The sequence below is a fragment of the Leiobunum rupestre genome, chromosome 10 (assembly GCF_980474605.1).
Source record: "Leiobunum rupestre chromosome 10, qqLeiRupe1.1.hap1, whole genome shotgun sequence".
NCBI classification, from domain to species: domain Eukaryota; kingdom Metazoa; phylum Arthropoda; class Arachnida; order Opiliones; family Sclerosomatidae; genus Leiobunum; species Leiobunum rupestre.
This window is the reverse complement of record NC_143393.1, coordinates 38,563,330-38,585,151: the sequence shown is the minus strand read 5'-3', so window position 1 is coordinate 38,585,151 and position 21,822 is coordinate 38,563,330. Positions and strand designations below refer to the sequence as shown.

At 36.3% G+C, this 21,822-nt stretch overlaps 3 protein-coding genes across 8 annotated transcripts in view; all 3 read left to right on the top strand.

Annotated features, from left to right (window-relative positions):
- spen (spen family transcriptional repressor split ends) overlaps positions 1–3,010 on the top strand; it is a 91,418-nt gene extending 88,408 nt beyond the window's left edge. For all 5 annotated transcript variants that reach the window (XM_090161319.1, XM_090161320.1, XM_090161321.1 and 2 more), the window contains 3 exons: positions 25–225; positions 306–464; positions 865–3,010. In XM_090161319.1, the coding sequence (XP_090017445.1) occupies positions 25–225; positions 306–464; positions 865–993 (489 nt within the window). In that variant the 3' untranslated portion in view covers positions 994–3,010. The remainder of the gene's footprint in view (positions 1–24; positions 226–305; positions 465–864) is intronic.
- A 4,178-nt stretch (positions 3,011–7,188) lies between these two features.
- LOC149925612 (DDB1- and CUL4-associated factor 17-like) lies at positions 7,189–11,368 on the top strand. The gene is made up of 12 exons (XM_090159915.1): positions 7,189–7,442; positions 7,559–7,746; positions 7,816–7,877; positions 7,943–7,984; positions 8,055–8,151; positions 8,204–8,422; positions 8,486–8,572; positions 8,632–8,748; positions 8,814–9,026; positions 9,084–9,389; positions 9,456–9,614; positions 9,675–11,368. Exons 2-12 carry the CDS (start codon positions 7,618–7,620, stop codon positions 9,822–9,824), a joined length of 1,581 nt encoding a protein of 526 aa, XP_090016041.1. The 5' UTR covers positions 7,189–7,442; positions 7,559–7,617; the 3' UTR covers positions 9,825–11,368.
- Positions 11,369–11,750: 382 nt separating this feature from the next.
- Positions 11,751–15,028, top strand: LOC149925611 (uncharacterized). Of its 2 annotated transcripts, XM_090159917.1 has the most exons (6): positions 11,751–12,006; positions 12,142–12,480; positions 12,545–12,705; positions 13,060–13,314; positions 13,394–13,572; positions 13,654–15,028. In XM_090159917.1, the coding sequence occupies exons 1-6, from the start codon at positions 11,991–11,993 to the stop codon at positions 13,805–13,807; spliced, it is 1,104 nt and encodes a 367-aa protein (XP_090016043.1). In that variant the 5' UTR covers positions 11,751–11,990; the 3' UTR covers positions 13,808–15,028. The 2 variants fall into 2 exon arrangements, with proteins under 2 accessions (XP_090016043.1, XP_090016042.1); XM_090159916.1 differs by lacking the exon at positions 11,751–12,006 and having other exon boundaries at positions 12,040–12,480.
- The last annotated feature ends 6,794 nt before the right edge of the window (positions 15,029–21,822 follow it).

Sequence of the window (21,822 nt, the reverse complement as noted above, 5' to 3'; positions counted from 1 at the left end):
ATTGTTCTTCGTCACCGCCAACAGCGATACCCTGTGATGTGGCAAGGTCTCTTAGCATTGAAAAACGACCAAGCCGCTGTTCAGATGCATTTTGTCTCTGGAAACCCCAGAATTGCTCAACATTCACTTCCAGCTATGTCTGATAGTGGTACCGCCCCTGTTCGAATAGCGCAAAGAATGAGGCTAGAACCCACCCAAGTTGAAGGCGTAGCTAGAAAGATGCAGGTAATTATCACATTTTGTCACACTTTTTTCCTCTATGGCTTAGTTTGTCACGACTAATATTTCTGAACGTTTCTTTCAAGATGTTAGACGAACACTGCATACTATTGGCCTTACCTTGCGGCCGCGATCATATGGATGTACTCCAACAATCAAATAACTTGAAAAGCGGTCTAATTAATTATTTACAACTAAAACAAGCGGCTGGAATCGTTAACGCCGCAGCTCCCGGTTCGCAACAGGTAAGAATTTCAATTTTCATCCCAGGGAAAGTATATGAGCGAACACTTGATACATCCTTGAAGTTGTCTTTGCCTTTTTAGAATAACGTTCTTTCACCAACCGCATTTTTAAGGCCAATTCAGTGTAATATATGTACTCTGGTTTTATAATCAAACAAGGATGTATTACTCGTTCCAAATAACATGTACTATCTAAAGTAAATATGGAGAAAACATCTCACCCAGTAGCTTCTAGAAAAGAGCGCGAATTTGCAGCAATTCTAATGGCTCGTGTAAAAATATGTCAACCGCTGGGAAATCGAGAATGTCAGTCCAGCAATTTCTCCCCTATTTACTTTTGTTAGTATAGAGTTAGAAATAGTGAAGTGAAGAATCTTATCTTATAATGGTTTTTTTTTAGCCCGCCTATGTCATACATGTTTTTCCATCTTGCGAATTCTCCGACGAGAATATGACTAGAATAGCTCCGGACTTGCTACACAGTGTTAGTGACATTGCCCATCTATTGATAATTATAACCACAGTTTGAGGCGCTCACGAAAATCATTTTTATCTACCGAAAGTGTAAAAAAAACTACAAACTATTGTATATAAATCGCGTACTATAAATATAAATATATATAAAGAAAATGGATCTCGAGTCTTATACTTTTGCGACCTGATAAAAACAATTTACGCTATATAGTTAAAAAATACATCAAATTGAGATGCAAAACGTTTTTGCGCGTGCTCTTGTAAATATTATGTCCATAGCTCTTTAAAAAAACTCACTTTTGCGGGTTTTACTTTCTTTTTGTAATTTCTTTCCATAAAAAAAATGAAATTGTACAGAGTTTTTTATTCTATAAATAACTATAATAGAGGTTATTAAAAAGGTATAAAAAATATAAAATTTCGAGTGATGACAAGTAAATTAAACAGGGATGTATAAGAATTTTTTTCTCGGAATATCTTAGGTTTTTACTCAGCTTTTTAAGTGTTTAATTATTGATAAAAAGCGATCATTATTACGATAAAGTAAAAAGGAAACAATCTGTGATTCATGTTCTACCGTGTAAATAATGTGTTTATTTTTTTTATTTGTTTTTCCTCCAAAGAAAACAACTTTAATTAAGGGCTCTTAAAAGGAGTTAAACGTTTTGTTTATTTAAAAAAATGATAAAGTCAGAGAGGAGTCCAAAATTTGTCTGGTAAAAGACAAAAAATGTGCTTAAAATATGAAACGGAAGTTTGAATTGACAGAAAGTGACTGTATATATATGTGCCATGAGGTTTCTTTTTCATTATTTCATTTTTTCAACGCTTTTTACTAATATTTTTTCTTCAAATTTCTATACTATCCACTCGTTCTTTTTTTTTCTCCGTTAAGAAAATGTTCCTGCTATAAGAGAAAATAGATTCATTCAATGTTGGAACGTTAAATTCAATTCTATTCTAAATATACCTTCAAAGAAGGGAAAAAAGCTATTGAATTATGTTCTCGTAATATCTATTCCAATTAAATATTTGCATATGAATAACGTAAAGCTACATTACAAAACCCCGGGGGCCAGCAAATATCGAAAAAACAAAAAATACCACTTTCTTTGTCTATATTAAGCGTCACTTTATTCTCATTTTATATAAGAAAAGAATTCTTCGTAATCTATACCGTAGCATTGTAAAATAATTGCCAAGATAGGAATTTAATACGGGGAAATAAGATTTGTAAAAAGAAAAATATTGTTCAACCCCTTTTGAATGTCGTTTTTGTTAAAAGTAAGATAAAAAAAACGTTTGGGTTAAACTAAGAAAAAAATATATATAATTCTGGTCTAAAAAACCCAAAGAAATTGTTATAGGATTTAAAACAATGTAAAATATAGTAGGGGTTTTACAAATTTCGGAAAAAATAAATAGTGGGGGTTTATAATAAAAACAAAACGAAAAAATGACTATTTCCCAATGAGAAATTTAGGAAGCACAGATTAGTTTTTAGGTATGCGGAGTCTTATTTTTCATCCCCCTTGATAAAACTTGTTAATTATTAGGGTGACTTTTCAAAAGTCAGTCTTTAACCTTCGTCTAATCATTATTCCCACCCCAGGCTATTATTTTACCCGTTGTATAATAGTTATAAAGGATAAAAAATCCCTGAAGGGGTCGGTTGTTTAGAGAGAAAAAAAATATTCCCATTTGTATTTAACTCGTCCACAATTTAAGAGACAGTATTTTTGTTCAGCCAAGTCGCAGTTGAAGAAAATTGCTAGTATTTGTGTACAGAACCAATGTAGTGTAGTTGTTGTATATGAGGAAAAAAAAAGTGAAAAAAAAAACTCGGTTAAAGAAAAAATTTAAAACGAAAGCTGTATAGATTTAACTAAAACTTTCCGGCTGGAGCTGCATGCTGTGTGATTCGTCATCGACTTTCTCATTTGTTCATCTTGTTTTGCACATCAGTCATATGTCAATATGTATATTTTGTAAATATCTGTATCGTATTAGTGACTGTAATATTCGCTGGCAAACAGTACTGGTGAATTTTGTCAGTAAAGAAGATTTTAAGATGCCTAAAATAAGTTGTGTCGCATTTTTATTGACTCTTTATTTCTGTTCTTAGTGAACTGAATCTTCACAGCATTTTCTCTAATTTTTATCTCCAAGGGGTTCGTGCGTGGGTATTAGCCCCAAAAGCGGGGGGGGGGGAAAGGTTTATATAGATTATAGACACTAAATTTGAATATGGAATTTTTCAATTATAATATATGCTATGAACTTTCAATAATATAAAAAATGGACTTTCTTTAATGTAAACTATTAACAGAGAGGGTAAAGTCGCGACTTTACCCTCTCTGCTATTTAAGGGGCTCCAAAGTTCGGTAGCAAAAAAAAAGAAAATTGAGCATGCTTTTCATTCTCCCCATCCCCTCACTCGGCCTTGGCAGAGGCGGGCAGAGTCAACCGTAAATTTCGCACTTTACTGACTTTACACACATTTTGCCACCGAACTTTGGAGCCCCTTTAACTTTCAATAATGTAGACTATGGACTTTAAATAATATAGACTATGAACTAACTTTCAATAATATAGACTATGAACTAACTTTCAATAATATAGACTATGAACTAACTTTCAATAATATAGACTATGAACTAAATTTCAATAATATAGACTATGAACTAACTTTCAATAATATAGACTATGAACTAACTTTCAATAATATAGACTATGAACTAACTTTCAATAATATAGACTATGAACTAACTTTCAATAATATAGACTATGAACTAACTTTCAATAATATAGACTATGAACTAACTTTCAATAATATAGACTATGAACTAACTTTCAATAATATAGACTATGAACTAACTTTCAATAATATAGACCATGAACTAACTTTCAATAATATAAACTGGACATTCAATAATACATGCGTAGACAATAGGTTACGGGCCCTATACAATATCTAGCCACGCAATCTGAGCATCCGTTAATAAAAAAGCAAAGTTTAAAATGTGTATTCATTCACCCTCGAAGGGTGCCATATAAGATGTGACTAAAAAGCACCTTTATGAGTACCATTGGTTTTTACCATATGGTTTTACAGTGTAGTTGATATTATTGTAAGTCCATAGCTAATTGTGTTATTGAAAGTCCATAGTTTATGTTATTGAAAGTCAATAGACGCTTCAAGAAATCGCCGAGAAGTAATATTTCCGAGAGCCAGGAACTGCAAGTCACTGTTTTTATAGTGCTTGTTAAAATAATGGAAATTTTTCACCTTTACGGCAGCAACAAGCGTTCCCTTTTAGCCAGGTAGGCTTGGCAAAAACACTACGTTCTGTTTAGAAGTGAAAAGTTTGCATTATTTCCACAAGCACTATATAAACAATAACTTGTGGGTCCTGGCTATCAGAAATATTACTTCTTGGCGATTTCCTGGGAGGATGATTTATTTAAGCGCCTATAGTCTATAAACTCTATATTATACCTTTCTCCATATATTATCGAAGTGTTCATAATCTATATAAGTAAAGTTTTCATAGTCCACATAAGTAAAGTGTTCATAGTCTATAGAAGTATAAGCAAATTTTGCATACGAGATTTTGAATCTCGATGTTGATATCAGAAACTGATTTTGAGATTTTAGAGCATGATATTCGTGTTGATTTCTGGTTTTTTAGGCTGATTTCGAAATTTTGCAACTAATGTTGACCAATTATTTGGGATTTTCAGTTAATTTCAAAATATTTTCTCTAGAGTGTAGGGGATTTACAGGAATGTTGGGACCCCTGGGCTCATACAGTGCCGTATTTCCGACTAGGCCAACCTAGGCGTGGCCTAGGGGCTCATCCCTCGAAGGGGCCCTCCAGTGACCGTAATTACTGTATTCGAAGGCATAAATCTATAATATCAATCGTAATTTATAGTGTAAAAATTCGTAGGTAGAAGATTTTGTTTTAAAATGACCAAAATTTCTGCCTGGCAGTTTACGGACGCAGCCTTAAATCGCAATGTTGCGTAATTATCGCATATTTAGTCGACGATTGTTAAGAGCTTTTATTTGGTAATAAAACCCAAAGATAATTTAAACTCATACCCTAGATTCGAATACTGAGAGCTTTCCCATTGACGGTTTTGTTACGAAGCGTTTACCCTTTTCCGGCACGTGACCTCAGAAAAATCGGGCTCCATCGGTTGCGGTAAGGCGCAAACCATGGACCGAATTTTCTCTGAGTTCCAGCGGGAAGTGGATAAACGCTATCGGCAACGCACGAGAGAGTGATTTCGAATCTAGGGTACGAGTTTAAATTATCTTTGTATAACCGTAGAGCTCAGACTTCTACGCTGAATCAGGGAAATTCAGGCACAGCCTAGATCCAGGGATAAGAGTAAATGCAGCGAGTGAAAAGGGGGCCCAGCAGTAGCGTAGCCAGGATTTTGTTTCGGGGGGGGGGGGCACACCATTGAAAAAAAAAGTAAAAAAATAAAAATATTTGTACGTACGACCATACGTTTCGGGGGGGGGGGCATGTGCCCCCTGTGCCCCCCCTGGCTACACCACTGGGGCCCAGACTCCTTATCTGCCCATGGGCCCAGGATATCTAAGTCCGGCCTGGGCTCATAGTCTACGCAAGTGAAGTTTTCATAGTCTATAGTGAAGTTTGAATTGTCAATATAAAAGGAGTTTTCATTATCTATATATTGCAAGTCATAGCATATGTTTACATATGGTCTTAGTCTACAAATTTCCATATTCTAATTTAGTGTTTATACACTATAAACCTTCTTTCCGGTTTGGTTCGTAATTTTTAGGATTTATTAAAACAATAACTAGAGGATTAATATAAACATTGATCTGATCAAATTAGAGAATAGAGAATCTGATCCTAGTTTCATCTTCAGAAAAGAACTATTTTACCAAAAAAACTAATAGGCAGGAAAGCTGATGCAAAAATGACATTTTACCAGAGGTGGGCAAAAATTGTGAGCGAATTCTGAAATGAACGCTCAGACCTTTTTAATTTGAGTGATCAAGTAAGCTAGTGCTCAATACTGGCGATGCTATTTTCTCTCTCTTAAACTGAACCAGCTCAGGCTGAGCGCCGTGAAATTCTCTCATGGCGTTTTCCATTGGGACTGCTCCGAGCGTGATCCGGATTTGCCTTCTACGTCATCGCTCTACCACGGAGAACTCCGCTAGGTGCTCGGAGGACTAGACTTCCAGCCCTCCCAATGGAATACGAATTTTTCTCGGAGTCACTTTGCTTAAAAATTGCTCTTTTTTGGTTGCCCCGTCCCTCGAGTTGGGGCAGCTCGGATCAATCCGCGAGGGAGCAACAGTGCCAATGGAAGACGTGCCTCCTTTTTGGAGTTGCCCTTTTGGTCCCAATGGAACACGTTTTATATTTAGGAGCGCTCAGAGGACTCCAATGGAAAACGCCATCAGTCACTGATCGTTCACGGTGCGTTGAGCGAAATCGGCTGATCGACACGCTAGCCTGCTCAATTTGAAGCACCACGTCTTCCAGCGGTGGGATAATTCGTTCACTAGAAAGCGCCGAGAGAAGCGGTAGTTTTTTAACATTGCAATTTCTCAACCCACTGAGCAACGGGATAGTCTTTCTTTCGGAATTCGCTCACAGCGCGGTGAGAAAAAAATTATACAAATAATATTTTATTGTCGATTTTTTTATTCAATGTACTTTTTTATGAAATAATTTATAAGAAATGAAACTTTTTTCTCACAGCACTTTGAGCGAATTCCGGGAAACAGTCTACCCCGTCGTTCAGTGGGATGAGAAATTCCAATGTTAAAAAACTAGTGCTTCTCTCGGCGCGATCTCACTCAGCCCGCCGTCAGCGCTTTCTAGTGAACGAATTATCCCGCCGCTAGGGGAAGCGGCGCTTAAAATTGAGCAGGCTAGCGCCTCGATCGGCCGATCTCGCTCACCGCGCCGTGAAAAATCACTGACTGAGCGAACTAATCGGCGATCACCCTGAGCTGGCTCAATTTATCTTTCTCGCTTAACAAGAGCAACCGACCTTCGTTTCGAGAGGATTTTCAAAAATGAACGCTCACAATGTTTGCCCACCTCTGCATTTTACAGGGTTTGTATTGAGGACTATTTTTTCTACATGCGTAAATAGCCTCTCATCGTCTGCTTCAAACTATTTGACATACCAAGTCTCTTTTTGCTTTATTTCTTCGTGTATTAATTCTTATACTTTATTAAAGAATTGTATCATATTTATTCGCCTAATATTCAAATATTTTATATCTTCGATTTTAATTCTGAAATGTTTTAAATTTTTATCATATTGATTTTGACGTTTGGCGTACGTGACTTTGGCGTCTAGAACAAAGGAAACCCGTGCGCAGTGAAGGGATTAGAGAACTGTCAGTCACGTCAGTGAGACTCGAAAATGTGAAGTTCTTTCGTTTTCTTAGAGGCCTTAAATACAACGTAGGATGATAAAAATAATAAATTTTGGGTAAAGTTTATAAATTTCTTCTATTATTTAATACATTGGTTAAGTTTATATGTAAATAAATAGAAGTACAGCATTTTGAAAATAATGACCAAGGCATTTTATCTTTTGCTCAACAGGAAAGAGAAACCAACGAAAACTTTATAATTTATAAAAACATGATTGATAACACGTAACTATGCCAAATTTAAGATCTAAACATCGTAAAACGCTTTTGTACAATCTTTACCAACGTGAAATTGGACCAACATTAACTAAATCATGGTATCGCCACAGTTTAAGGATCCTTCGTGCTATCGTGGCTGATGTAAGTAACCTTTTAATAGAAGGACGCTGTATTTAGATTTTAAAATTTTATTAAAATTATACCTTTTAGAAAAACTCTACTTTTAAGAAAGTTTGGGAGTATCATTCAAACCAACCAATTTCCTGCGAAGAGTATGTGCTTTGTTGAACATGTAAATGTAGTCAGTTTTAGTGATAATATAATGAAATATTTCTAGTGGAAAGCTGTACTTTGACAACTTTAAAACGTGCTATACTTTGTAAGTTTGACAGATATTTTACTAATACTTATATGTGATTAATGATGTAATTTTTATTTGCAAAACGAAGATGTGGTAAAAATACCCTTCCGTCATGTCTTTACAAACTTGATCCAGTCAATCAATACGGAAGAGTTGAAGATGCAGTCATGTTTTCTGGACCAGTGGTATGCTAAATTCTTTTCTTATTGAAAAGGTTTCTAATATATTTGTTTTCAGTTTAAATTTGTTAGTTCAGTTCCTGCAAGCTACAAGAGATTTTTAATGACACTAACTTCAACGAATATTTTAACATCGTACGACAATGAAAATGGAAATAATTTACAATCCGTTTTTATTGGTCCATTGGAAAGAAGCAAGTTTCGTCACCTTGACTGGGAGAGGCACGGAGAAACCATAGTGGTACTGTCGACTCTCAACCCAGCTTCTTCCAATACTGTAAGCTAAATTAAATCCATACAGCATTCTTTAAGTTTGAAATATTTCAAAATTCCCAATTAGCATGGCCGAGCGAGAGTGTTGGTAGTGGTAGCTTGGTTCAGTGTCTTTCCTCTAGAATTCATAGCTATGCTGGAAATTGACCGAGAAGTATTGTTTTGTAATATTGCTAATGCAAAATAGGTGCCTTTAATTTAAAATTTTTCTAGGTTTTTGGTCGTGAATGTAACCACTGTAATGTCTCTGAGGGTTTGTTAATTTTGGGGACTGGTTCATCAGATTCGGGCAGTGTTAGACTTTATGATTTCACCAAAATGGTTGATGATGTGAGTGCCTAATAAAAAGTGATCCTCTTACTTATTAACTCTCGCTAACAATACTTCACTTGTAGGGAATGCTTTTTTCTGCTAAGCTGGGGGAGCCTTGTAAAGCATTTGGTAATGCGGTAGTTGGGTACCAACCTCACGGACTTCCCATAAATTGTATTGTGAAAGAAGCTCCGCCATTACTTTTCAAAATTAGGTGTACAGAATTTACATTACATTTTGGCGGGTTTCCATTCCAGTACATAACAACTCCTCCTAACAGTGTTGGAACGTTTCACGTAATATTGTTTTGGTATATAGTATAATTTGAAAAGTTTAATGTATGGATAATTTAGGTGAAATCTGTGGCTACTGATGAGCTGGTTTTGAATGGCATTTTGGATTTTCCGATAACCACTACCAAGGCAAACTCCATCGCCTTTCATCCTGACGATTCAGGAAGGATTATTCACACATCAAGCCACGCCATAAGGTGCTTTAACTTGAAGAAGAATGAAGATGACGTCATCACTTTAATCCCGTCTTTTGAAATAAGAATGATTAACCCTGTGGAATCGCTACACAACTTTGTTCCTGGGAAACGGATTTCTCAAAGAAACTCGAAAAGACGCTTCAGTTTTGAGGATATATGCGCTCATGATGTACGTTTTAGATAAACTACTTTATTGAAAAGAGCATTTATTGAAAGTAACCCAATCATATTTCAGAAAAGTATTTTATCGGAAGATTATGAAAACGAACTGGATTTGTTTGGTGTATTGGGCATTCCGGGAAAAATTGGCCAAAATGATGGTCGAATTCAGCTTTATGACAGTGAATCTGGAAATTATTTGAAAACCATTGATTTGCACATGAAGCTTGATGAGGTTTGTTTATTCTAAATGATTTATTAATTGTCATCAATACATTTGTAATTTCGTTTTCAGTTCTCCGACTATACACTGACAATGGATTTAGAAAATTTCATTATACTAAGTAAAAATGAGCTCCGAATTTACAGCTGTTACATTTACAGACTAGAGAGTCCAACTTGCTTTGTGGATGACAAGAAATGGAAACGCAGATGTAAGAAATGAACTAGGTTTTTTGCCTTTTTTTTGCTCAATTTACTCTCTCTAAAGAGTTCTTTTTATATAACAATATTTAGTGTTTTACTTTTTTGATAAAAAGTCATATTTTAATGGTTGAAACAATAACAATACGTGATAAATATATATATACTCCGGTATATTTTTGGTACCATTATACGAGTAATGTCGTAATTCTGGTTAAAATATTAATTATTCGTCATTTGGGTTCAAATTTTAAATGTAATAGGGCTGTACCCGCAGTTCCTAACATAGAAAAAATCATTATTTGACCAAATACCAACGTCAGCCTTCCACATTTCATGTTGAAACCAAATAAAATATTAATGATCTAATAATAATTCATATTATTATTATTATTATTGTTGTTTTATTACTATACGAAACCCTTAAAAATTTCATAACACTGCCAATAGGGTTTGGTATTTGGTCTTGCCATTATACGCAGTTTAATCTTATTTTGAAACAACTAAAATTTAGGCATATTTTCATTATTATTCAACTAAAGTTTAAAAATAATATTTTTTTTGTCTTAGAAATTTGATCTCATAATTTACTAAATATATTTCATTACTTATTTTTATTTTCCATTACATTCGTCAGTGGGTTTATTTAATAAAAATGTATAATTTGTTATACGTATATATTTCAATCAAAATAATTTTATGATTTACATTGGAAGTATATAATATATCATATCTCTTACGAGAGAAGTACAATGTAAAAATGGAATGTATACCTTCACAGACTTGAAGCAGATTTCAATGAGTGCAATTTTGCAGCCCAAAATTTATCTGTTGTATTACTCCGCCTACTTATGTAAAAATTACACTCCCTTGGAATATTCCCTTATTTATCAGCCAAAGGAAATTATGAGAACGAATTTCCTCTGCACTATTGTTTCTTCCAAAATATGTTTTGAGCAGGTTTCAAGCAATTAACTAGCAGAATAGAAATATGAATAATTCTGTCAAAGTGATATATTATATACTTCTCTTTAGATGTAAAATTTAATTTCTGGTGTCAGCCACGTTGAAAAGTACAAATTTTAGTATTATTTTTTCATATTTGTTTAAACATGTTTGTTTTTGTGGTGCTTTAGTGTTAATGTAGAAAAATTTGAATGTAATGTCATTGTAACTAAATGCAATGTTCATTGTAAATGTTTTTTATTAGACTTTAAAGGGAGTATAAAGTAAGATGTTCCATCGCGGGTAAAAGAGTATCATGTTTTTGCCACTAGGCACACTAGGAGTGCTGTTATTAGAGTGAAAAGTACAACTCGCTATGTAAATGTGGGAAAAACTCCTTATCATAGTATAACAAAGTCCAGATTGGACTGAGGGTATAATAGGGATTTTAAATTAAATTACTACCCCTAATTTTTAAAACACTTTATACTCCCTTTTACGGGTCCAAAGCATTATCACTGCCATTTAAATATAGTGATTTAAAAACAACACGGAAAAGCATTAGATGCGATTGCGCAATATTGAAATTTTAACCCAGTAAATAAAATGTGATAAATTTAAGGCGCCTGGTTTATTTGCATATTTTATTATTCTCTTCCCCCATCCTTTTTCTTTCAGAGGGTTTTTCTGAAGAGCATCAATTATGTAAGCTGAATCAGAAGAGTGTAGTTTTCCCGGTTTTTCATTAGTTTCTTCTTAGCACGTGACTGAAACTAGAGCAAGATACGTCAATTACAAACCTGCGCGTCAACGACACTCGACACCGTAAAAGCCGGCATAGTTTTTTATGGTTTTCCCGTGGTTCGGGAAACTCACAGTGTGCGGGGTACAAAAATGATGGTGTGATATATTATTTTTATTAACTAATTATAATGGAAATTAAGAATTAAAACATAATTCTGAAAATATGAGAGGTCCAGGTAAGATAAATTTAATTTATTTGTAATTAATTTTGTTAGCATTAACTTCTCCAACTCCAATCAGTCGACAAGGCAAAGGCTTAAGCTAATGTAATTTTTCTAAAGACTTTAATTTTGTAGATATTCCATGTATAAACTAAAATGTGGAGGCTGAGTGCATTTCACCGTGTTAAATCAATAAATTATGGCTTTTAATGTAATATAAGTTGATATCAATTCATCCATTCATATTTGACCTGAGGTGATATAAATCAACCCAAGTCATGACAAATTTTGAAGGTCAAACTTGTTGTCTTTTTATTAGAATATTTAATCATTAATCACAGCGTTTTATACTGTAGATAGCAATGTTATTTTTAATTTGTAAGTTTAAGAGTTACGATACTGAGACAGCTCATATTTTGAAATTTCTAGTGATAAGACGTCCAGGGGGTCTCTTTGGAACCGGACCATTCCTTCTTCCACCTCACATTCCTCCTTTGATGGGAGGGGCTGGCCCTCTCCCTCCACCCCTGGCTCCCTTACCAGGTTTTCGATGTCACATCCCCTATCACAGTGCGCATCCCTTTCCACCGCCAATACCGCCACAGATAGCCATTTCTTTGGCTCCACATCCTCATCACACTATGCATCGAAGCATCATGATAAGGGCTGGAAAAATAATGAGGAAATCATTCCTACCATTCCCTCTTCCGGCCAACCTTCAATGCGCCAATGTAAAGGCATTAGGTCTACACAAGAGAGTTATTTCAGGTACCATTATTATCTGTTGAACTCCGACATCTTTCCCTTCATTCTAAATTATTCAACCATTTAGAAATCAATGGAACAAAGAATGTGACTAATAAGAAACAAAAAGTCGTAGAGTCCAGTAAAGAAAACGAGCCAGCTATACAAATGATCAAATCGAGTAATCTCAATGGTGCTAGTGATATTACTTCTTCCTCTTCCGCTTTTGTGGAAAATGATGAGTCCAAGGTAAATTATTACTTCTTCATAGGACCACCTTAAGTGGGATACAAGAGATGCAGTTATCCATAGCACAAATTTTTGCCTGAAAGCCAAAACCTGGTAACTTATTGCTGGGAATTGAAAAATATTGATTAAAATATTTAAGTGTATTTAATTCTTAAGGCATGTGCTTTTGTGATATCTTTGCTAATTTTTGTGACAAAAGACCGAGATCTTGGCTGGTATCAGAATTCAATTTAAAATTTAAATAACTCTTTACAAAACCAAATTTATCCATATGTTAAGTGGTTTTGTCTTTCAGGCGAATAAATATTTGTAACATTTTTACTGCATATCATAGTGAAATTTTGTTCTCTATAGGTAGGAAACAGCAGTGATAATACAGAGAAGAAATCCTCCGAAGCCGATGAAACTTTAGAATCTATATCCGTTCCCCCAGAAATGACTAAGCCTTTGCTCTGCCTTTTGTGCGAAGCTAAATTCAATAGTCCCTTGCAAGCATCTTCGCACTATCAAGGCAAAAACCATGCCAAAAAAGTTCGTTTCTATTTAGAGCGGTTGAGGGAGAAGAAAGGATTAAAAGGCCCGCCACCCTCCAATAACAGCAAATCTGAGGTATGTTTCATTGTTTTCCATCACCACTATTAGAACACCAATTATAACCATTTCCTTGAAAATGTTTTTTTTTGCACAGCCAAGTAACAAAAAACACCGTCTTGAAGAAGAGTATTGCAAACTTTGTGATGTCGCTTTCACCAGCACTATACAAGCTTCTCAGCACTCGCAGGGACGAAATCACCAGCGACGTTTGCGAGGTGAAAACCCATTACCCAAAGGGTTCTTCAATCCTTCCACTGGAAAGTGGCAAAGGCAGTATGTGATAAAAACAATTTGTCCTACAATTCCAGTATTTATTTATAACCTGACACCTTTTTCTTTTTTGCACAAATGAAGGCCACCTGCAGGACTCGTAAGCCACTTCCAAAAACAGCGTCACAAAAAATTTCCTTCCAAGAAATCTCAACCAAACAGCGTGCAACAAATCTCGTTTGAAGTATCCACGGTCAAAGTGATTCCAGTAGCTCAGCAAAATGAAATCTTTGGGTAGCTCGTGTAACAAACCAAAGAATCCAAATACGTGTAAATCTTTGCCAAAGTATACTTAGGTTTTTTGAGGTATGAAAAAGATGTCCTAGGTAGGCCTGTGATCTATCTCGCTGAATCACTTTCTACTTTAATTTATTTCTCTAAATCGCTTTCATCCCTTTTAAGTCAAACTTAAGGATAAAAACTACTGTATGAATATTCAAAGCTTAAAAAGAGATTTGGATTTCCGAGTGTATTTATCATATAATTTTTAATTTTCTCATTCAACCTTTATTCTAAAAGATAAACATTGCAACATTTTGAATCGTGATGGGAAATTATAATTTCCTTTTAACCTAATTTTGTGATAAGTTTGTTATTATTTCGATTGTTTTTGCTATTCTCTAATCCTAATGTCTATGGAGAATGTTAGTCAGATTGTTTAAGCCTTTATTGATAAATAACCCTGGGTATAATGATTGTGTAGTTGGTTTTTGCGGTTTTGGCCCCAAAACCATTATGGGTGTTTGCCACTGGTTATTATTAGTGATATTTTGGTTGTTATTTCTAAATGGCTTTAAATGTAAAGTAGTCGTAACAAAATTGAGTGTTACAACCAAAAAAGTAAGAACAGCAACCACACAAGAGATGTCCATAGTAAAATTGTCTTTTGATTTCAAATTAGCCGCACTTTGTCAACATGACTCTGTTCTCTCTCAGTGATGCAATTTGTAGTTTTCAGGGAATGATAAAAATGTTTATCTTCGAGTGTTTCTTAATACGCGTGGAATAGAGTTTGCAAGCCATGTGTTTATTGTTGCCCAGTAATTAACTAATTCATTTAGTTTGTGCATAAGCTTAAAAATTCTGTAATAATTGTCATTTTTCTAAACTATATTGCTATAGGTAATGTTAGCAAAACTTAGGCTCCATTTCCTCCATTATCATTAAGTTATTTTTGCTAAATCTCGCTATTATTTTGTCGCTACAATTTTTGCGAGAATTAGTGTTAATTTTTTTGTGAATACGTTAATTTGGTTTTTTCATTTCTAGTCTATTTTTCTTGGCATAATATAAAAAGTGTCATAGGCCCTACATATAAAGTATTAATTTTTATTTTTTTGGTGAAAACAAAATTGTCACCGTAGTTTTTTAACCTATTTATATTATAAAAGTCTTTCTAAATTACTGTATGTACAATGTTAAAATTTTATGGTTAAATAAATTTTCAAAGTTTTAAGCTGCCACAGCAAAGGTTGTTAAAAATTACAGTTAAGTCTATAATTTTATTATTATTGGGGTGCAACCTAACCCAGCACTTCAACCAGAGGTCCATTGTGCTACTACAACCATATACTCTAAAACAAGCCAAGAGAATCCCCAGCTGGAATAAGAGCTTCTGGAGTCACTAGCGCTGTCAGCTGTGCTTCCAGAGAACAGACTTGTAAATAGTGTATATTTTTAAGAGAGTCCACTGGACCCGGACCCCTCCGCCGATCTATTTTTTCGACGAGTCCAGGACTCTTCCCCCTTTCTTCGTCCCCCCTCGTTTAAATTTATATGTTCTTTAATCTCTATTTATTCCTCCATATTATATTCGAAAATAAATGGCACCTAACCATGCAAAGCCTATAAAATTTTTATTGTAATTATAAAAGAGACAGTCAAAGTTTACATATTTTCATATATAATCGTGATCGGGTAAATTAAAATGCTCGTAAATATTATAACAATTAATTGAACCATTTAAGTCTTCATTCCAAACCCATAGAGCTTAAATTTTTGTTTTCTACCTTTATTCATTTTAATAAAGCAAAATTTTGATCTTCAATGGCACTGTTACAATTACTGTGCCTAATGGAATACAGAGCAAGACTATTAATTTTGGACTAGTAATTTCCATACTTCGTTAATCTTAGACTAACGAAGTGTGGAAATTATTCCCCACACCTCTTTAAGTTAAAAGAGGTTTTTCCCTGGTAGGCCCAAGTTTTCCAAATTTTTCATTGGTCATTGTAAATTTCTATAGGCCTCACAGATAAGTAGATAGTTAGTTCCATGGGGGAGCTCTAGCTCCGTTGGGAGTCCGACTAATATTCGGGGAGCTGAAATAGTGGCGGTCAGTATACACTATACAGAGGCCTCAAAGAGAAAAATAATTCAACTTTTTATTTAATTCTTGAAATTTTCCCTCTTTTTACACAGCTAACGATATAATTTGAGGGAGTCCCGTGGACTCTTTACCCCCTTCTAAAGACATTTTTTTAGGAGTCCCGTGATTTTTTTCAGGGGTTTTTGACGCGTGGACTGCCGCTATTTACAAGTCTGCCAGAGAATGAAGCGAAACGCATCGATCCAGCAAACCTTGTTTTTTTAAGGTTTTCACCTAACTCAGCGCCACCTGCACGCGGGAAGGAAGTTTATTTTGGTTGCTTACATACGTTTTTGAGAGCTAACGCCAACGAAGAAGAAACCAAGTTGAAATTATAATTTATATAAGTATTTTTTCAGTAAATTAGTAATTTCAACATTTTTTGTACTATTCAATGTTTTCTTACAAACCTTAGAAAATATTGTAGTGATAGCTATTGGTGCTAGTCTGTTTCTTGTGTTCATGAAACCTAGGAGCCACAAATGCAAGGAGAACGCAGCTTGCCTTTAAACACGCTAACGCAGTGATGTGTACAAATTTCATTGGACGAACCTATAAGCTGATCGTTTTACGGAAAGGGGTAAGACAATTTACGAATTTCCCCCTTCTGACGGTAGCAGGTACTAGGGCTACGTTCAGCAGCAGTCAACGGAAAAAACCCGATGGATTTAATATTTTTCACCGGTGAGCTTTTTCGTCATAATGACGTCGTAAGTTGCTGAACGCTTTTATTCAGTCATCGGTGTTTTTTAAAATGCCGTAGCTTTTATAGTAGTTTTACGTCAGTAATGACGTCAGTCATCGGAAAAACCGACTCTTCCAGCCGATGACTTCGGTGAGTAGGGTGAGTAATCGATGACTATCGTCAAAACCGGAAACGCGACAAAGCGTGTACAGTAGGAAACCGATGTCACAGATTAGTCCAAGGACAGTCTACTGTCCTTGATTAGTCCGATGTGCTCTGCTGAACGTACCCTAGAGCGTCTAACCAATGAAAAATGTACACAAGAAAATGCACGACTTTTGACGGGTTGTGTTCTCCTTGTGGGGGGTGTTGTGTTTGTTGCTCCTAGATGAAAAGCTCCTCGAAATGTCCGGCTCAATTTTATTATTATGATATAGCCAGGAAACTATATAGGTATACACTTGGAAATTCTAAGGAAGATTTTTACGGCCGTGATGAAGCTCGTAGAAAGGGGCTTGTCTTAGAGCGGGAAAACTCATGAGAAAACTCTCGCACCTCGCTACCCTAATTCGACGAAAACTCGTCATTAAGTCTAGTCATGGTTATTATATTATTAGCTTACCTGATTATCTCTATTATAGCCATAGAAATACCTGAAATTAGGTATCACTACACTTCTTCGCGAAGAACATTATAATTACTTCAAAATATTAAGTACGATAACAAATTGAGGTTTTTAAATCCATTGTTTTATAAGCCTTTTTTTTTGCGCGGGAAGATCGCCTATTTGTTACCATGACGACGCATTTTTTTCGCGTCAAACCTCGAGCCAATGAATTTGAAATGTCGCGTTACGTCTTACACTTGACGTAGTTAAGCCCCGCCTTTTTCTCGACGCGCTTTCGTATCACCGTCCCAATGAAACCTTAGACACTCCAAGACAGTGTATACCTCTATAGTTTCCTGATATAGCATATGTAACATAATTACACAAAAAATTCTTTTTCAATTTAGAGGTTTTCCATTGGCATAAATACATATGTTAGTAGCCAATAGTGAGACTCTCAAAATTACTAGGATGAATAAAAAGGTTAAAATCTAACGTAGTCCACCTTTTTACTGGTTAGTGGTGAAACAAACCGTTAGTGAAGATTTTTGAATGGAATAAAGGTACAGTGGCATACTTATGAGTAATGTTACATATGGATATAGGTAATCTATATCTTTCCCAAAAAAAACGCGTTTAAATTTATGGTTTCTAAAATAGTCTGTTTGAAACGAGCACTTCTTCCCGGCCGCCAGGTGACGCTAATGCTAGGATTTTTCTTTTCGTATTTTCAGCGGAGTTTCCCATCTCTATAAGCGCAGCTACTACCGGCGGTTAAATAAAACATCCTTCAAGGAAATTACCAAGAAGTAATATTTCCGAGAGCCAGGACCAGCAAGCGTCCATTATTTTAACAAGCACTATATAAACAGTGTATTTCAGGTCCTGGCTCTCGAAAATATTACTTCTTGGCAATTTCCTTGAAGGATGTTTTATTTAACCGCCGGTAGTAGCTGCGCTTATAGAGATGGGAAACTCCGCTGAAAATACGAAGCGTCTCTTGCGTTTCCAACCCTAGACTGTTACTTACAGGCTTGGAATTGGGAAATAAGGTTTTTTTTTTTTAAATTGGTCCTTATGACTTTTGGACCCCTACATTTACAATTATTTAAGTGGTCCTTTGGACCAGTGACCCCTTGCTCTTTTTTACTAGCCCAATGTATTTGTTCCAATATTATAAACATTTGTTTACACAGTAATACAAGGCCCTCCCAGGCTTAATCTAACGTCGTAAGTATTATTAAATAATTTTTTCTTAATTGTTAAAAATAGTTAACTTTATTTTGACATCACAGTACATCAGACTATTGTATTTATACCCCCTGCACCGCCTAAGCATTACACGGGTTTTTCATCATTTGTCCCGGCCGAGTCGTCGACCTGTACAAAATTAGGAAACTCTTCCTAAAAGACGTGCACAAACAGATATACACCCGTATATTTGTACCACCTACTCACGACTCACTCGTGAGTTCGTCAAAATTCACAACGATATAACGCATTACGCGTTCAAGATCGTTGATCGTTTCGTTATCCAGATTTTGAAGACCATCCGCTTGGAGTGGTCTTCTTCTCAAATGGTTCGTTTTGGGACAATTACGAACATAGTGCTCTGAGTCTGCTTCCAGAGCACCGCATATGCATTTGGGCGATGCAATATGCCCCAAGTTGAACAGGTAGAGTGGTAACTTACCGTGTCCACTTAGGATTTGCGTCAAATAGTAGTTAGTATTGAAACTATTTTTGACCTGAGGAAAGTACTTTTTAGTTACTTTACCTTTCTAACTAACATCCCACGACTCCTGCCACCTTTGAGTCGTCACCTCGTTGAGCCACCTTTTAATCACCAACTTAGTTGGCTTCATTTCCTTCTCCTCTGGAATTTCCATTGCTGACTTTGCAAGAAAGTCAGCCCTCATTCCCTGCACATCCCGTGTGCGACTTTATCCAAGTAAAAGTAACTTGCGTCACCATCCGTTTCAACACCTTACGGATATTATGGCATAGGCCATGACTGTTGATAGCAAAAAGACAATCCGTAAAAACCGTTGCACCATCACCAGGACGTTGACCTTGCGTCCTTAACCAGCAAATACTCTCATGTATTGCTAAAAGCTCCGGAGAAAACGCATCCACCTTACCATTAATGCGAGTGACCTCGTTATACACTTCTACACCATCCCTGTACACAGAAAATGCCACCCCGGCACCTCTACTGGACAACGAACCGTCAGTAAACACCTCTAGCCCATTACCATTGGGTAGTTGCTCTTTGATGTTTATGATACCCCTGACCGCTGGGTGGTCCTCCCATGGGTCACCTGAGTAGAGGTAGTTACCACCTCGTAACTCAACCTCACAGTGCTTGCTGTCTTCTCTGAAAGAGAAGGACCTGAAAACATCAGCTTCCTGGCTCACCACCAGGTCTAACGGTTGTATACCAGCAAGGACCCTCAGTGCATCGCTCGAGACCGTCCGGTAGACACAAGTAATACGAAAGGCAGCAATTCTCTGTATTGAGCTCAACTTCCTCACCATAGCACTATTCTGCGTGCTCTTCCACCAAGCACCGCAAGCGTAAGCCACTACTCTGACAATACATCCATTGTAGATAGTCCTTAACGCTTTATGGTCGAGGCCCCACTCAACCCTTGCAAAACAGGCAATGTTTTGCACAAGCTTTGTCACCCGGACACTAACTTCCTCGAGGTGAGGAAAAAAGTTAAGTTGTTGTCGATGGTGACACCGACAACTTTCAACTTGTCAACGTTAGCAATGTTGACAACTCCCATCTTATAGATTGGGAGCCTTTTCGTGACGCTTTTTGCGGCGAAGGTGATTGCCGCCGATTTTTTTATGGAAAATCTCAGCTTATAGACTTGGCTCCACTTAGTCAATTTATCCACGATCACCTTACCCGTGGTTTCAAGAGCACGCCTGGACGTGCCCCAAAATAATGACTGCAAGTCATCCGCGAAAGCTTGAATTTGAGAATCCTCTGGATACTCAATCCTCAGTGCGCTATCCATTACCACATTGAATAGCAGAGGTCCACTGCATGAACCCTGAGGGTAGCCGCGGGTAAGTACTCTCCGTACACAGGTACTACCTGCCCTCACCACTGCCACCCTATCCTTCAGATAGTTAACATATATCTCATATATGTTTTTTGGACACTTAAAGTTCCTTAAACCGTGTAAGATTCCTGGAATCCACACATTGTCAAAAGCACCCTCGATATCTAAAGATATCAGACTGGTGTGACAATTATTTGCCTTGTTATCCCTGATTCGGTTCACCATATTGGTAAGAGAGTGAGTCGTGGAGCGACTATGTCTAAACCCATATTGCTTTTTCGCTAAGCAATTTGTTGCTGTGTAGAAAGTAATACAACCTTCTTGACAACAGCTTATCATGCACCTTCCCTACCACAGGAAGTAGTGAGATTAGCCTGTAGGCCTTAGCGTCCTGCCTGTCTCTGCCTTCTTTATAAAGAAAAACTAGCTTAGCAACCTTCCAAAGCTTTGGGAAGTATCCCATGCTGAGGCAAGTGTTGAAAAGCCTGACAAACAACGCTGGGCAAGCTAAGAAAACGATCTTGAAAAGCTCAATGGTAATACCATCCTCACCAGGAGCCTTGCCCTTTTTAAAAGAGTTGATAGTCTCCAAAACCTCACCACTCGTAAACGGTTCATCGTTCTGACTCATGAAGTCTTCGTGCAATGACTCCCTTATTGTCGTATGAACTTCCTCATCATCATCCACGGAGTCCTCTTTAAAAAGAGTATCCAACAGAGTAGACCACGTCTCTTCAATACCTGAGGTTAAGGAACCATCATGTTTTTTGATGCAATTTAATGCATTCTTGCACTTGACCTTCTTTGTGGCCAACTTATAAGGTAGGGAGTAAGGATCCTCCCTTGAAACCTTCGTGCAGAAGTCTGACATCACAGTACAATCAGGTACTTAAAGGGGCTCCAAATTTCGGTGGCAAAATGTGTGTAAAGTCAGTAAAGTGCGAAATTTACGGTTAACTCTGCCCGCCTTTGCCAAGGCCGAGTGAGGGGTTTGGGGGGGAAGGAAAAGCATGCTCAATTTTTTTTTTTTTTTGCCACCGAACTTTGGAGCCCCTTTAATACATTACAAGCTGTTCTGAGAGTCCTGAGACTCCTGACTTACTGAAATGCCAAATTCAGTTTGAAGAAATTTTATTCGACCAATTCCAAATCATCAACATTTGAATTTATTTTTTTATCTTGAGAAATGCCCCATAGAGAGTACCAGGGTTGGCATGGTGGTAACCTTGATTAATCCGGTTTAATCCACGTTGAAAAAAAATTCCTAAAATCCTGATTTTACAAAAATTCAATAACACTCCAAGAAACTATAAAAATAAGAAAATGAACACGAAACTTTTCTTTAATCAGCAAAATATTTGCTTTACATAACCTTTAAATTGTTAGACTTTTAAGTTCAGAGGTTTATCTTCATATTATTGATTATTTTAATCATTAAAATTTCTATAATCTATTTAAGTTGTTAGGTACTTGGTACTTCTAAGTTCTTCAACTTCTTCTTGGTATTTTTATTTAT